General features: G+C 38.9%; 1 protein-coding gene across 1 annotated transcript in view; it reads left to right on the forward strand.

Annotated features, from left to right (window-relative positions):
- The window catches only part of ppm1h (protein phosphatase, Mg2+/Mn2+ dependent, 1H), a 43289-nt gene that overhangs the window by 10307 nt on the left and 18575 nt on the right, over positions 1-14407 (forward strand). Inside the window, exons 2-3 of the mRNA XM_069686956.1 lie at positions 3765-3930; positions 6973-7329. Coding sequence (XP_069543057.1) covers positions 3765-3930; positions 6973-7329 — 523 coding nt within the window. The remainder of the gene's footprint in view (positions 1-3764; positions 3931-6972; positions 7330-14407) is intronic.

Genomic DNA, 14407 nt, shown 5'->3' on the forward strand with positions numbered 1-14407 from the left:
ATCCTCAAGGGTCGAATGACCGTCAGCCCCTGCAGTGCTCTGGTCTCTCACACGCATGAAGTTTGTGGCCTGGATTCATCATATGAAGTTAGGGAAAGGAGATGAAGGAGCACACCGTCTGTTTGGCATATTTTAACATATTAACTAAATAATTCTTACATTTCCAACAACCATTCCTTCATTCATGAACTGATTTGAAAAACTCAACAAAAAGAGAAGAGACTTGAGAGTTTCTGCAGGAACTAAAACCAACTGCTTCCTTTAGTTTGAATATCTGTTTGCTGTGGTTCAAATCTGTAGTAAAGTAGAGTATAGAGAGTAGAGTATATTTTAAATCTTTTATAAAGTATTGTTTACTTAACAAAAAACAGTGACAGTTAATGGTGAAATAAAGCTTCAGTAAGCTATAAACTGATAAGAAGTTAGAACTCTAAATCTACATCAGAAATGTGTGGGTGTGGTTTGATACACACAATTAAACCCTTATCTTGAAACACCACCAACAACTTGAGTATGAAAGTTGATTTCTGACCTTATTATAAATATTACTGTGACAGAAATATTTTGCACTTTCAACCACATTTGATGGTCACGCCCAGACGTGACAAGATCAATAAAGTGCAGTTTTATGAAACAGTGGTTAGCGCTGCCACCTCACAGCTAGACGGTTCCTGGTTCGAACCCAAGTTCGGATATAGTGGGCCTTTCTGTGTCTGTTCTCCCCTGTGCATGTGTGGGTTCTCTCCGTGTACTCCAGCCTCCTCCCACAGACTCTTAAATTGCCCGTAGGTGTGAATGTGAGCCTGAAAGGTTGTCTGTCTGCCCTGTGATTGGCTGGCGATCAGTTCAGGGTGTACCCCGCTTCTCACCCAATGACAGCTGGGATAGGCTCGAGCCAAGAGCCTGAACAGGATAAGCGCTATAGATAATGGATGGATGGATAAAATTAGTGTGGTTTAGAGCAGTGACAAACATGCATACGTTGAATACAAACTGTGTGATGTTCATGTGCACTTATGACATTTGCATTTATGTTACATTATTACTGAAGATTAGTGAGATTTGTAAAATATGTCGGGCCTTAGTTCACAAGTATTTACATCCTGTTTTTAAGGTCATTTTTTAAATTATAACAATTAACCAAACTGTGGAAAAAATCCTGCCAAAATATCCTTGACGCCGATGTGATGTCCAGTCCAAAAATATATAATGTTCTAACTTCTAATGATGTACAACAGAGACAAAAAGCAGGTCCTTCTTTTGAATAAACTGGAGTTATCAAATATATGTCGCGTTTAGTCAATAAAGGACTTCAATTATTCAATTAAAGCATTGTCGCTGGTAATTTTGCCTTATCAATTAATTGACTAATGCATTAACCTGCTGCACAGTGACAGTCAGACTGAATGTAAAATAGAAAGTAGTTAACTCACTGTGCAGGCAGGGACTGTTTCCTTTAAACCTGTCTTATTGACACACCACAGGGAGTGTGCTATTGTTAGCTTTTATGAAAAGGAAGTGTTGACAATAGCCCATTGTGTAAGACCCCAATTAACATCAATCTTTGTGAGTGAAGGTCTGCACAGATAACGTCCTGTCAGTTTTACAGCCCACTGTGTTTCCTTAGCTGGAGACAGAGGGTCCCTGCTCTGCGTGTTCATCCTCTGGTCCAATTAGGATTATTTACATAAGATCCTGCACAGGGAAGTAATCACGACTGCCTCCTATATCAACATACAGTACAGCCATATAATGTCATTTATGTCATATGATACTCACTTTAAATTACAGACACATGCTACAGGTCCTTACGTCTACTTAAGCATCAAAATGAAAGAAGTCTGAGAGCACACAGACTTAAAAAAAACTTTCACATAATTTCACATAAAAGGCTCCTATAGTTTTAATAAACCCACTGTTGACTCAACATCTACAGTGCGTCTAAATGGAGAGTGCCTGGAGTATTGTTAAGCAGCGTCTGCTTGTCCATGACTACAGCGGCTCACAGCAGCAGCGCACCATCTGCCAGGTGTTGTATAACGAAGTATTCATACGTCTTTCTGTCCTTTGCCCTTCATGCGTGGGTTTCAAATGTGTATTTAAAGATTGTGTACCTGCTGAACTTCATCCTGCATTGTCTCGCTCTTTTATTTAAACAAACTGCTGTAATGAAGGGAAACTTGTACTATCTTTCACAGACATTAAGTAAAGTATCATGGGGCTAAGAGCGTCATATGGATTAAAGGTCACTGCTACAGTTGGCAGACATTGAAACCTATAACTGACCCGCAGCTGTGATTCATCTCTCGGGTAATTTGTGGTGATAAATGCAGAGAGGCACAATCACCTTCTGAAAAGTGAACTCAAAGACACAGCTGCTGCTGAACTGTTTTAGTGTCTGATAGAAGGAAGTGATTGAAATGATGTGAGTAAAGACGACAGCTGATGTCTTCAGAATAGTTCAGCCCTCAGGTCCTTCAGACACTGTGTGTGAGAGTGTGTTTGTCTGTGTGTGTGTGTGTGTGTGTGTGTGTAGGTTTATATTCTGTACATAACAAGATATTATATACATAACGCCCATATATTCTTATGTAGTATTTCATTTAAATATAATAATAATTACAATATATATTCAAATTTCACATTGTATGTATAATACCTATACTGCATATATATTTTGTATATATGTCTATATTTTATTTGTGTTGTATTTACTTATGATTCATACTTATATACCATAAATATTTATTTGGGGTGGGACAAAATATTGATACGGCAACATATCGTCCTCCTGACTCGTGCAATACAATTATCGTTAGAGGCTAGCGCCAAAAAACGATCTTCTAATTTAAATATATATCCCTGCCATTTTGACTCCCCACGTCACTACTTGATGACTCCCCGAGGTGTTGCTTATGACATGAATGAGGGTGAACAGAAACTGATTGACTGAATAAGAAATTGTCAGCAGGATAAAAGAAGAAGACAGCGGGATAATTTTGGAAAGCGGTGAATAGAAGTCAAGAGATGCGTCAGTAACTTTCAAATCCAAAGTCCTAATTTGTTTCTGAAGTTTTCTGTAAATGTAATTTACAGACTGAAATCACGTCCATTGTTTCATCTCAGTTTGTGACACCAAATTGCATTGAATAAATACATGAATCGTGCACTTTTGCATTCTGTAGCCAACAGTTAATCAGATATCGTGATGTATCGTTATATGATCTTGCAATATATTAATTATCGCAGAATCGCTGTATCGTGCTATTATCATTATTGTGGGACGCGTATCGCATCGCAATGTGAGTTATCCTGCGATATCCACCCCTAATATTTATACACACTTAATGCCTGACTGTTGCATTACTAGATTTTCAAGATTCATGATTCCTTTATTGTTACATCATATTAAACAAGTTTAACAGAGTAACATTTTTTGGCTCCTTCACATTCCAGCAACAATAGAAAAAGCTGCAAAATTGTACTACAAACCAATACAAAAATTATAAATAACATGTAATATAATGACTAATAATAAAAAATGTAAAAGGATTTTGTATTAAATTTTACATATATAATTAAATATATACATCCTACATATACGGAACAATATATTTGGCATGTGGATTTCTTTAATCTTGATTAATTTTTACTTTATTAATTTCAATGATTTTTATTGTCTCTTTTTATCTTCCATGTCTTGTTAAACGTAAGTAAAGCTACAATACCGCCTCTTCCCGTCCTGTTTTCCCCTCTCTGTTTAGGGTGATCAATGCAGGAAAAAGCACATTAAACGAGGACCAGGCCTGCTGTGAGGTGCTGGTGGTCAAAAGGAGACCTGCAGGAAACTCCACACCCAACCGGACCCCCCAGACCCGCAGGAGGTCTTCCCTGCCCAACGGAGAGGGTTTGAGCATCAGAGAGTACCAGGTGGGTCAAACTAATACATCCTTTTTCACCATATCTGTATTTCAGTTCAAGAATTCAAAATCAAATGAGAGAGGAAGTAGTCCTTGAAGATCCCTGGGGCTTGTGTTGGAACCCACTATCCCCTCTTTCTGCCCCATCAGCAGTTTATCAGGGTGTACAACACAGCGTCCTTTACACATCACAGTTGCCTTCAACCTATCTTGACAGCCACTAATATGGGCTGGAAATCGCACTTTGGTTCAGTGACACACAGAAAAGGGCACACAAAGTAGAGCCTGACTGATAAGGGTTCCTTTATTTAAACAGATAGCGATTACCGATATGGTGGCCAATATAGTGTTTTTTATTAGCTGAAAGTACGACGGACCTTGTAAACATTTGTGCCCAGACTTATTTCTTAAACAAACTTTTTTAATGAATATGTAAAATGATCATACATTGTATGCAAACCACCATCTGCCCAGCTCTGATGCTCTGCTACAGGTGCTGCACACAGTGCTGAGAGGATTGTAGGAAGTATGGAGTTAAAACACTGGAAAGCGCCTGACGACACCATCTGAAATAATTCCAAGCATTGTTTTATATGTTGTGTTTTCTTTAAAATAAATTCTAATATCGCCACATATTGAAGTACATCTTTGATAGGTCCATATCGGCCTGAAATATCGGCAGTATAATATATCAGTCAGGCTCTAACACAAAGGCTTTAGAGTTCAGCTCCCGTTAAGTGTCCTTCACAAGTACAGCATGTCTTGTAAGAAGGAAAACTGTCATTTATGAAACTATTTGCCTTTGTTGGGGAGCAAACCTTATTCACATAATATAATGGCACACTTATTTCACTTAGGGACAATAGTGGCTTTATCCCTCTATGCTGAAAAACCTCTTCAACCACTAAACATTGATGTCTATCTCCTGCTGTACTTGTACATGTACTCTCTGATTTCTGCATTTCCAAATATACAGCACTTGTGTGATTTTTATTTCCAAAGGCATATATATGTATCTATTTTAAGTAATACTGCTTCTACAATTTCCTCTCAGCCCACCAGTACTTTGCTCAGGCCCACCTGGAGCCTACAGCAAACTCATGCAAGTACCTCATGACTCACTTCTGCAGCGATGCTAAACCAATAAGAGTAGCGTAGAGCCTTTCTAGTGTTCTTTGCTTGCTTCGTAGGCTCGTGTTGTAGACTTTACCTGGACTATATTTAGAGAATCAATGCTTTTTGTACTAGCAATGATAAACCAGAAAAATGCAGTATGAATGCTGGCCTCAGACATCCCTTTTTTACAGTACATATGAGTCACGGACGGAAGGATGTGATAAGTACAAAGGAAACTCTATGCATCTGTGACTTAAGTACTAAACAGGTGAAACCAATTTTTGCAGGTGCTTTGAACCGCCATTCTTTCTAATGACCAGCAAAAGGGGGCGGGGCTCTTTTGCCAAAAAAACAAGATTGTATTGAAGTCTATGAGAAAAAAACGACTTCTCACTTGATTTATTACCCCAGGAAACTGTTTCTTGATGAGTTTATGGTCTCTATCAGAAGTTTCAAGTCTTTTTCAAAACAGTATGATGTCAATGTAGTAAATTACACTGGTAAAAATAATTCAATGGTGATTAAGCCTATGGCCCACTCTGATGAAAGCCTTTGCATTTGCAGTATTATGGACTCGGTGTCGGTCGCGACTGTCACGGAAAAAAAACAAACAAACAATAAAAAACAAGCGGCACCCAGTTAGTGACACGTTTTCCACCAGCCAGCAGTGGTTGGTCTGCCAGAGAGGGTAGGCGGAGCTAAGTGGCTGCTTTTCCGGTCTCTGCAAAAGTTGTTACGAGTAAACAGTAATCTACTATGGCTGAACAAACAAAGAAAAGATCGATGACTACAGATACAACTTCAAAAATAAGTGAAAATCCAAAGAAAAAGAAACACATTTGACGCTTAGATGAAGGCAAACAGTCTAAAAAGGAAAGCGACCGTCAGTGAGGAAAATCAAGTTACACTGCAACACTGTCTGGATATCTGGGAAGTGTGCTCCCGCAATTACCGTTTATTGCCGTAGGTGTCGCCAAAGAGAACGAAACGGAGATCCTCATGATTACCACTTTAGGGTTCCATTTAGAGTAAAATTGATTATTAACCAGTGTATGGTTTTGGGCTTTGCTACCTTGTCATTGAGAATGCAAGTCTCAGCCAAGACCAGCTGTCAATCAGGATGGAGCCAAACCTCTAAAAATCCACAAAGGCTTTGCAAAAATGCCAGATGTAAGCCTTTTAAAATGTTCGTGGGGGGCTGGACTGTTGCTACTTCCACTTCGTATTAGCAGTCTTTGCGCTTAATCGAAACGGACTTCAAAAAAGCATAACGATCAGTTCCAGGAGGACGGAAGATCAGAGAGTTGCTGCTGTTTTTGAAGGCGGCAAACAGAAAGGTGTACAATGAAAGAACCGGATCACAAGACTCTTTGACTGAATGTGGGAGGGGGCACTGTTTTGTTTACCATATAGTACATCAGTCTGGGTCTATTAATACCTGAAGATTAAAGCATTGATCCCAGAGCATACATAAGGTTGAAAGCTTTCCCATTGAACACCAACAGTATGGGATGAATTTGAATGCAGGGATGGTAGAATGAAGCTTCCATCTATTAACTTTTGACCACTGTTTTTTGGGACACATTGCATTTAATTCCTTTTTCTAATCAACTGCTCTGTACTGTATCTCTGGTCATGAAAACCTCCTGGAGTTATCATTAACTGTTGCTCTAGTCTAACCCCAATGTTAGATGCAGCTTTTCTCCAAGCCTCTGTTCACAGGTGATTAATAGATCATGAAATATTCATTAGCTGCTGTGGCTAGTATTCTCAGCTGGATGAGTTTAGTCCATAGAAAATCAATCAAGTTTTAGTCCCTAGTTGTTTGATTAGTCTGAAAACGAGGTCTGACAACCCTCCTCTGCTTCCATGCAACATCCTGCAGATGCAAATATTGACAGAACTGATTACTTCTCTTGTGTTTCGATGTGTGCAGGATAGCTCTGAAGACCTAACCCTCCACTACTGGGCGCTGTTCGATGGCCACGCTGGCTCCGGTGTGGCCGTGGTGGCTTCCCGTCTTCTGCATCACCACATCGCCCTGCATCTTCAGGAGGTGCTGGAGATCCTCTGCACTCCGAGCCTGCAGCCTCCCACATGCCTAGGAGAGGAGCCCATCAATCACCTCCTCACCCCGACGTCCCAACGCGCTCTTACCAGGGCCGCCTCGCTCCGCGGTGCTGCAGGGGCTCCGGGCTCGCCCAGCACCCCGCCCACACGCTTCTTCACTGAGAAGAAGGTTTCTCATGAGAGCCTGGTGATCGGAGCCATCGAGAACGCTTTCAAAGACATGGTAAGCAGAATGTTGTGGACCTTTTTTTGCAAATAAGGTCTTAAAGATTCACTCTCCAATGTGTAATTAAACTACTGTAATCCTGTAATCCTCTTTTTGCGCAGGGCAAAAAGGACAACTCAACCCCTAAACAGCCTTACAGCCTCAAAAGGGACATATTGTAGCTTATTCTAATGTGTTTTTGAATCACACTGTTTCGCTTTAAAAACTGTATACGTATTTTAATAAATTATTCGGAGCCTCTCCTTCCTCCTGAAACGAACAAGCCGCTTTGCCATTCAAAGGTTAGACCTTAGCCACTATTGGCTGACAGTATTTGGAGTGACCGTGTAGCCCCTCCCCCACGTGTGGGAGTGGCCGCGCTGCACTGTCACGCCAAAGTTGTAGAAAACATGGCTGCTTTAGGATCGGTTATTCGGCCTTATATGTACGAGCCAGAATCACCAGCAGGTATCAGAATGGTAAGTTGAAATCCTGACGACTTGACTATAAGCTCGTGCAAGAAGGCAGCCTGAGGTGAATGACGATTGGTCGATTTCAGTGAAAGCAAGGTTCTATGTAGAAACATGCAGCTGTTCTGAACGGCCCATTTCAGAGGCGACCTTTTTAAAAATGTGATTCTGTAAAAACACGGAATTATGCAGTTTTCACTTTCTCACTGTGAACAATAAACACCCAAACATGTGAAACCGATGCAAATATGAGAACATCCATTCAAAAGATATGGCCCCTTTGAAGATTCTGTCCCTGATACTTGGACTATCCTTTTAATAGAGTTTCTTAAAAAGTACGTTTGGAGGACATTTAGATCAGGTGGTTAATACTCTATATTAAAACTAGGCATTGTTACTTTAACAGATAAACAGTATGTTAATAATGTCCTTTAAGGAAGTACTGTATATGCACCATACAGATCTTCCCTTGGTGTTCCTTGTCTACTGCTTTTTCAGTCGCTGATTTCCTATAATTATATAGAACAACAAATTGCCCTGAGCTGTCTCCTTCATGTTCTGTTCTCAGAACAAAAGATATGCATTGCTTTGTAGCAAGGAACATTTTCAGTTTGCACCGATAAATCCAAGCTTACAACACAAATAACTATATAATCTAAGTTTGGTTTTTTTTTGCACGCTTTTGCATATTTACAAATCACATGCAACATAACAGGACATGGAAAAAACCTGCACAGTTAAATAGGCTGTGATGTAACAAATTGTATAGAGAATGTCCAAGCTTCCATTCATTTACGTCACAAGCTTCTACAATTATCGATAACTATGCACTAATGGAAACCAGAATGGTTACTTAACATCCATTAAACTCTAATTACTTACTAAGTCAATTGATATTGATTCACTTTACTTGGATGGTAGAGAAAAGTGCACAGGGGCCTCCTAGTTTCCTGTTGCTGGTTTACAAAGATAAGCAAACAAGTCATTTCCCTGTAAAGTAATGCTATGAATAAAGTTTAGAATATACAGTATGGCACAAACACCCCTGTTTTATAACATAAATCACCCCTTTAATCCCATAAAATGACACTCAAAAATCAACAAAATCAACATTTAACTTTAAAAAAAACCCCGATGCGTTTGTTGGTTTGAAGGTAGCTGCCAAAAGCTTACTCTATCTTAAACTGTCAGGAGCTGTGGGTGTGATCAGCTTGAATTACATCAGTTTGAATTTATTCCAATTTTTAGGTGGAAACATATGTTATTCAATTTAATTTAATTCAAATCACCTAATATGCGGAAATAAATGGATGGCTGGATGGATAGATCCATTCAAATCACTGTATTTGTCCCAGAGGGGCAATCAACCCTAAGAAGCACCTTAGGGAACAAAGAACACCAATATACCTGACAAAAAGACAGTCCACTTAACCATGAACACAAAACAAAGGAAGAAAATCTAAAAATATGTATGTATGAACCGAAGTTTTATACATCGAAAGTGCTATAAAACATCAGTAAAACACATCAAAATACCATTATTTCCCTCTCTCCTGCTCATTTAGTGAGTTTAATTAGAAAGCTAATGTGCAAATATTAAAGTATAAAAGTAAGTTTATTTGATGCTGAATAGTTAGTTGGATTTTAGGTATTTTATTTAGATATTTATTTTACTGCTTCAAGTTGAAATGAAATCTTCCGGACTCAGGAGTGTCGTCCTCTTTCAGCAGCCCAGAGAGATGAGGAGATATCTTATCAGCTGAGTCAAGGTTATAAGATGAAAACGTTAAGTACGTATGTGGTCACACAGGAAACTGCAAAAAACATTCTACTCAAATATTAAAATCCTATGTAAAAAAGCTAAAAACTTTTTCTAATTTCATAATATGTGACTGTTTCCCTCAAACTGTGAGCATGTGGTGTCAGTCAGTCAGAGAACAGCCTCAGAGCCACAGGAGTGAAGTACTTTCTCCTTCACACTGCTTCACTTCACACACTCTCGCCATCTGGCCGCGCTGTAAGTGGATGTTGGAGACTTAACTCATGCAGAGGCCAAGAGATCAAGACCAGAGCCAATCAAAACAGTGCTGGCCTGCAGGACGGGATTTGAAAGGGGAAAGGTCAAAGGTCACCGGCCTCAGTTTCAACATCAGGGTTTTGAACAACAGGCTGTGTTATCTTTGTCTCCTGCTGGGTTGTGGAAGAGATATTATCTTATGAACAGTTAGACCCGGAGATTTAAGCCAAAGTGGTTTCACTCATAGTGATTCATAATATGCCATGTAGACATGTGGAGATTAAAAGGCTTTATTGACATGCCTATGTGAAGGTTTAAACATGATTTAATGGAGGCCATGGTGACGTGATGTCTTGCTTTGTGCACAACCCGATTGTATATAATTGATAGCACACATATAGTACCTAGTATACAACCATATATACTGTACATTAAAAAAGCAATATGGAAATATGATTAAAGCCGTCTTTTGAAGTAAAGAAAGAAAATCACATGAAAAAATATGATTTTATAAATTCATAGAACCCTCTAGGTTATTATTTTTGTTGCAGACGGACTGTGATCTATGTCATCCTTCTGCTGTTAACCCCACCCACCTGGCCTTTGAACAGAAATATAAATTCCTTGTAATTACAATGTTACAATGTTACAATTTCATTTAGCAGATGCTTTTATCCAAAGCGACGTACGTCTAAGAGTTAATACAACACAAGCAATGAAGTCAGTAAGTGCCAAAACACTGCTTCAAGTGCGATCATATATTATATATATTTAATTCTCGATCCAGGCCTGCACAGCACAAATTCAGTGCGAATGCTTAACATTTGAGTTGCGTGTTAGACAACACATGGAGGTTTAATTCGATCACTAAAGAGAGCAGTGCAGATAAATCTCATTAGAAAATACAACATCCAACTGCACCCTAGTGTTTCCACCTCTCAGCCACTAGGTGGTAGTGTGCAATTAACTATCTTTACCAAACTGCATGGACATTAAGGGGGAATAGTGTATTGGTGCTCTTGTGGCTTAGTGTGTGTAGGTGTAATTAATTTTTTTTTTTAAGTATCAGTGAATGAAATTAATGTTCTGTTGTGAACTGGGACATTGTTGTTTTGTCACAGAAAGACTTATTAAAATAACATGTCAGTAATAATCAGAATTCCAGTTCTTTAGCAGCAGATTTATATCAGATTTATAATGTTTTATACTGTAAAGCCAGGAAACATTTTGCTTTTATAATACAATAATCCTCTTGTCTTGCCTCTGTTCTTTTCTCTTCTTGTTTTTTCTACTGAGTTATCTGCACTCTCAGCAATCAGCAAACATCTACATCTCTTCCTGCTTCCTCTCACATACCTCTTTAGCTTTTTATCCAGCTCTGAATCTCCAGCTCTGAATCTACACTCCTTACCTCTGTCTTTCTTAAAGGGCAATTGCACTCAAATCCACCATTAACATTGCAGATAATGTCACAGTGAGTGTAACTCAAATCTTACAGCTACAAAACTGTCAAATGGTGGTCTAAAGTTGCTCTTCAGTAAGATATAAATAAAACCATATATAAGGCACTTGGTACTACTTCCCCCCGGTGTTTTCCCAGGTGGAAACAGCGTTTTTCTTTGGACCTATGCGCTCTTATTACAGAACCTACTTCCCTTCACAGCCATTTATTTTAATTTTAGCAATGTGTAAACTTAGATGCACTCTGGCCCAAATGTACACACTTCCACTAGGAACAAGAAACTGTCACTTCTGCTTTCGCTAAGTAACCACCCTTAAGTACATTTTGGCAGAAACTCTCCCCTAAAGCCCCCTGTCTTATTTTTTTTAATGAAGCTCATCCTTTTAGAAAATGGGAAGTGTCACAGAACCTTGGGATGGTTTGGTATCACTCTAAATCTCTGTCTCAGAGTTCACCGAGCCTCTGTGTCTTATCAGCCAAATCCGCCTTAAATTCTCCTCTGACGCGACTCACTGCATTCCTATGGAAGTAGCCGGTGTGCGTGTTGGCTGATAAACACTCAGGGATGTGCAAACATCACATTGTTGGTTGATTCAGGATAGAAATAATGGGGTGAGATCACTGGCCTATAATCCTGTGTATGTTTGTGTGTTGTCAGGTTGAGCTTTCACTTCCAGGCTGTCACTTGATGTCTAACCACCATGTAATTATTTTAGAGCCTAATTTATTCTTCGGTTTTCATGTACAGTTAAACATTTTGGATATATGGTTTATTTCTTTAATTTAGCAGCCAGTTAGCTTAGCTTGCAGAAAAGCTACCTTGACTAGCCTAGCTCAGCAATTACTGCATTATATCTTGTTTCTATAATGTGCACAAAAACTTAAGGGTCTTATCATTAACATTAGGTTACCAGTCAGCCAAAGACTCCAGGAATCCATGCTTATAATACCATAATGTATCATTTTTACATTCCTTTTTTTGGTACAGATTAAAGAAACTAGCATTGAATGGAATATTAGGCTTAGTTTTTCTTTTTGGACAGAGCCAGGCAAATTACCATATATATATTGTTTACAGTCAGTGCATTTAGCTAAGCTAACCAGCTGCTTGTGATGCAAGCAAGTTAATTGCCCAAAATGTAAACTATTCTTTTTTTTTTATTAATTAGAAATTCGGTTTTGAAGATTTTGTTTCTTTCTAGACAGATCAAAGCTAAGAAATTCCCCTGTTTTAAGTCTGTATGCTAAGCCTAGCTAACTGGCTGCTTGTGCTAGCTTCCGGTTTAACTCTTTGCAAAAATATATTACCCAAATTGTGAACTATTATTTTAATTACTGACCTTTAGAAATGTTGTTTAGCATATTTTGTTACTTCTGGGCAGAGCCAAGCTAACCTTTCCCCCTGTTTCAGCCTGTGTGCTAAGCTTAGCTAACTGGCTGCTTGTGTAGCTGCCTGTAGCTTCATTCCAGACAAGAAAGTGGTGTTTATCTTTCTGTCCATGTCTTAGAAAGAAAGTTAACTTCCCAAAATGTCAAACTATACCTTTAATAGTGACCTTTGCAGAGTTGTGGGCAGATATTTGAACACAAAGAGCCAGGCTAGCAGTTTTCCTATTTGTTACATTATGCTAAGGGACGCTAATCACCTCCTGGCTTCAACAGTACAAGGCCTGTGAGTGGTTTTGATCTCCTCTAGCTCAGAACAGAAAGCAGATAAGCTCATTTTCCAAAAGGTTAAACTTTTCCTTTAAGTTACTTTAATCGTAAACATGATGTATTTAGTGGATTTGCCTCCAGGAAATGAAGATAAATGTATCTTTTAACATGCATGTGTGTGTATTTTTGTTCTAGATGCACTACATGTTAATAGCTGTTTAACCACTAATGCGTGAATATTGACCTTTACACTGCCATGGTGTGTGACTGTGCGTTGTCAGCAGGTTATTAATGCTTTATATGAAAGTGACATAAGCTCATTTTTTTTAAGAATTTGCTCAAAGGTCTTTCTTTCACTCAAACACAGCTGATATGCAACAGATTTTGCTACAATTAATTAATTCAGTTAATTACCTGTCTCACTTTCCATCATCAGAGTTTTCCATCTTTTCTCAGCCGCTCAACCTCTTTTTTTAACCATTGCAGTTCTCTGAGTTATTTAACATATTTGTAGCTTAAGGCTCTCTCATTGATTTTTTTAACCTCTTAAGCAGATGCAGTATTTTATGTTGAGTAGGGTGAGATGTGTAAACGTATTTCGCACAGCACTTATTTTTGCATTTTGCATTTGGTGTTCTTCCTTATTTTTTATAGTCAAGTGGTTGTGAGTGGAATATTGTTATTCCTGCTGCTCTTGTCCTCTCACTTGTTTTTTAATGACTTGGTGATTACCTTAGTAGTTTTTGTCATAAGGGCGGAGGTGATGTCTCCAGTTCCCAATTTGTCGGTCTTACTTTGCGGCATTTTTCCTGTGTTTAAAATGTTTAATTAGAAGAAGTGTAAAAATTGTTTTTGCATCAGAATGATGAAAAATTTCTGCGTGTCTCTCTCTCTGCCTGCTGGTTATTTAGTACACTTGTTAAGTTTTTCCTACTGGAAGTGTAGAGGAGAAAGGTGTGGATGTTTATGCAGACATTTTCATTATTAAAGACTTTGCCTGCAGCGAGAGGTGCTGGATACAGCAAGGATAAATATGTATGGCTCACTATGGATTCATGATTCATTCAGGGTGAAGAACGCATTTTTTCAGTCTCCCTAACAACACACATGTATCCATCCTCTGTACTCCGTTATGCCCTCTTACTCTTGAGAAACGTGTGCAGCAGCATTAACGTTAGTGTGCGTTTTTTCTGTAACTAGAACGGACAATGAAGTGTCTATAACAAACACACAATGATTCTGTTTCATACATTTTCTCCACAAAAAGGTACACACGTATAAAGTCGTACAGACATTCAGTCACACAAAAGATCCCTTTTTAACCTTGTTAACAGATTTACACACACAATGCTCGCATACATTACAATCCACCGCTGTCTCCTTCCAAAGAGACACACACAGAGACTCACTGTACACAAACACGCAGCATTTCTCATCCCACTCAATCTGTTGATAGTGACAGAGGGATGCGAAAGAGGTGCCGGAGGGGTC

The sequence above is a fragment of the Semicossyphus pulcher genome, unplaced genomic scaffold (genome assembly GCF_022749685.1).
Source record: "Semicossyphus pulcher isolate SPU_LCO1_2020_fin unplaced genomic scaffold, fSemPul1.0.p SCAF_8, whole genome shotgun sequence".
Taxonomy (NCBI): Eukaryota; Metazoa; Chordata; class Actinopteri; order Labriformes; family Labridae; genus Semicossyphus; species Semicossyphus pulcher.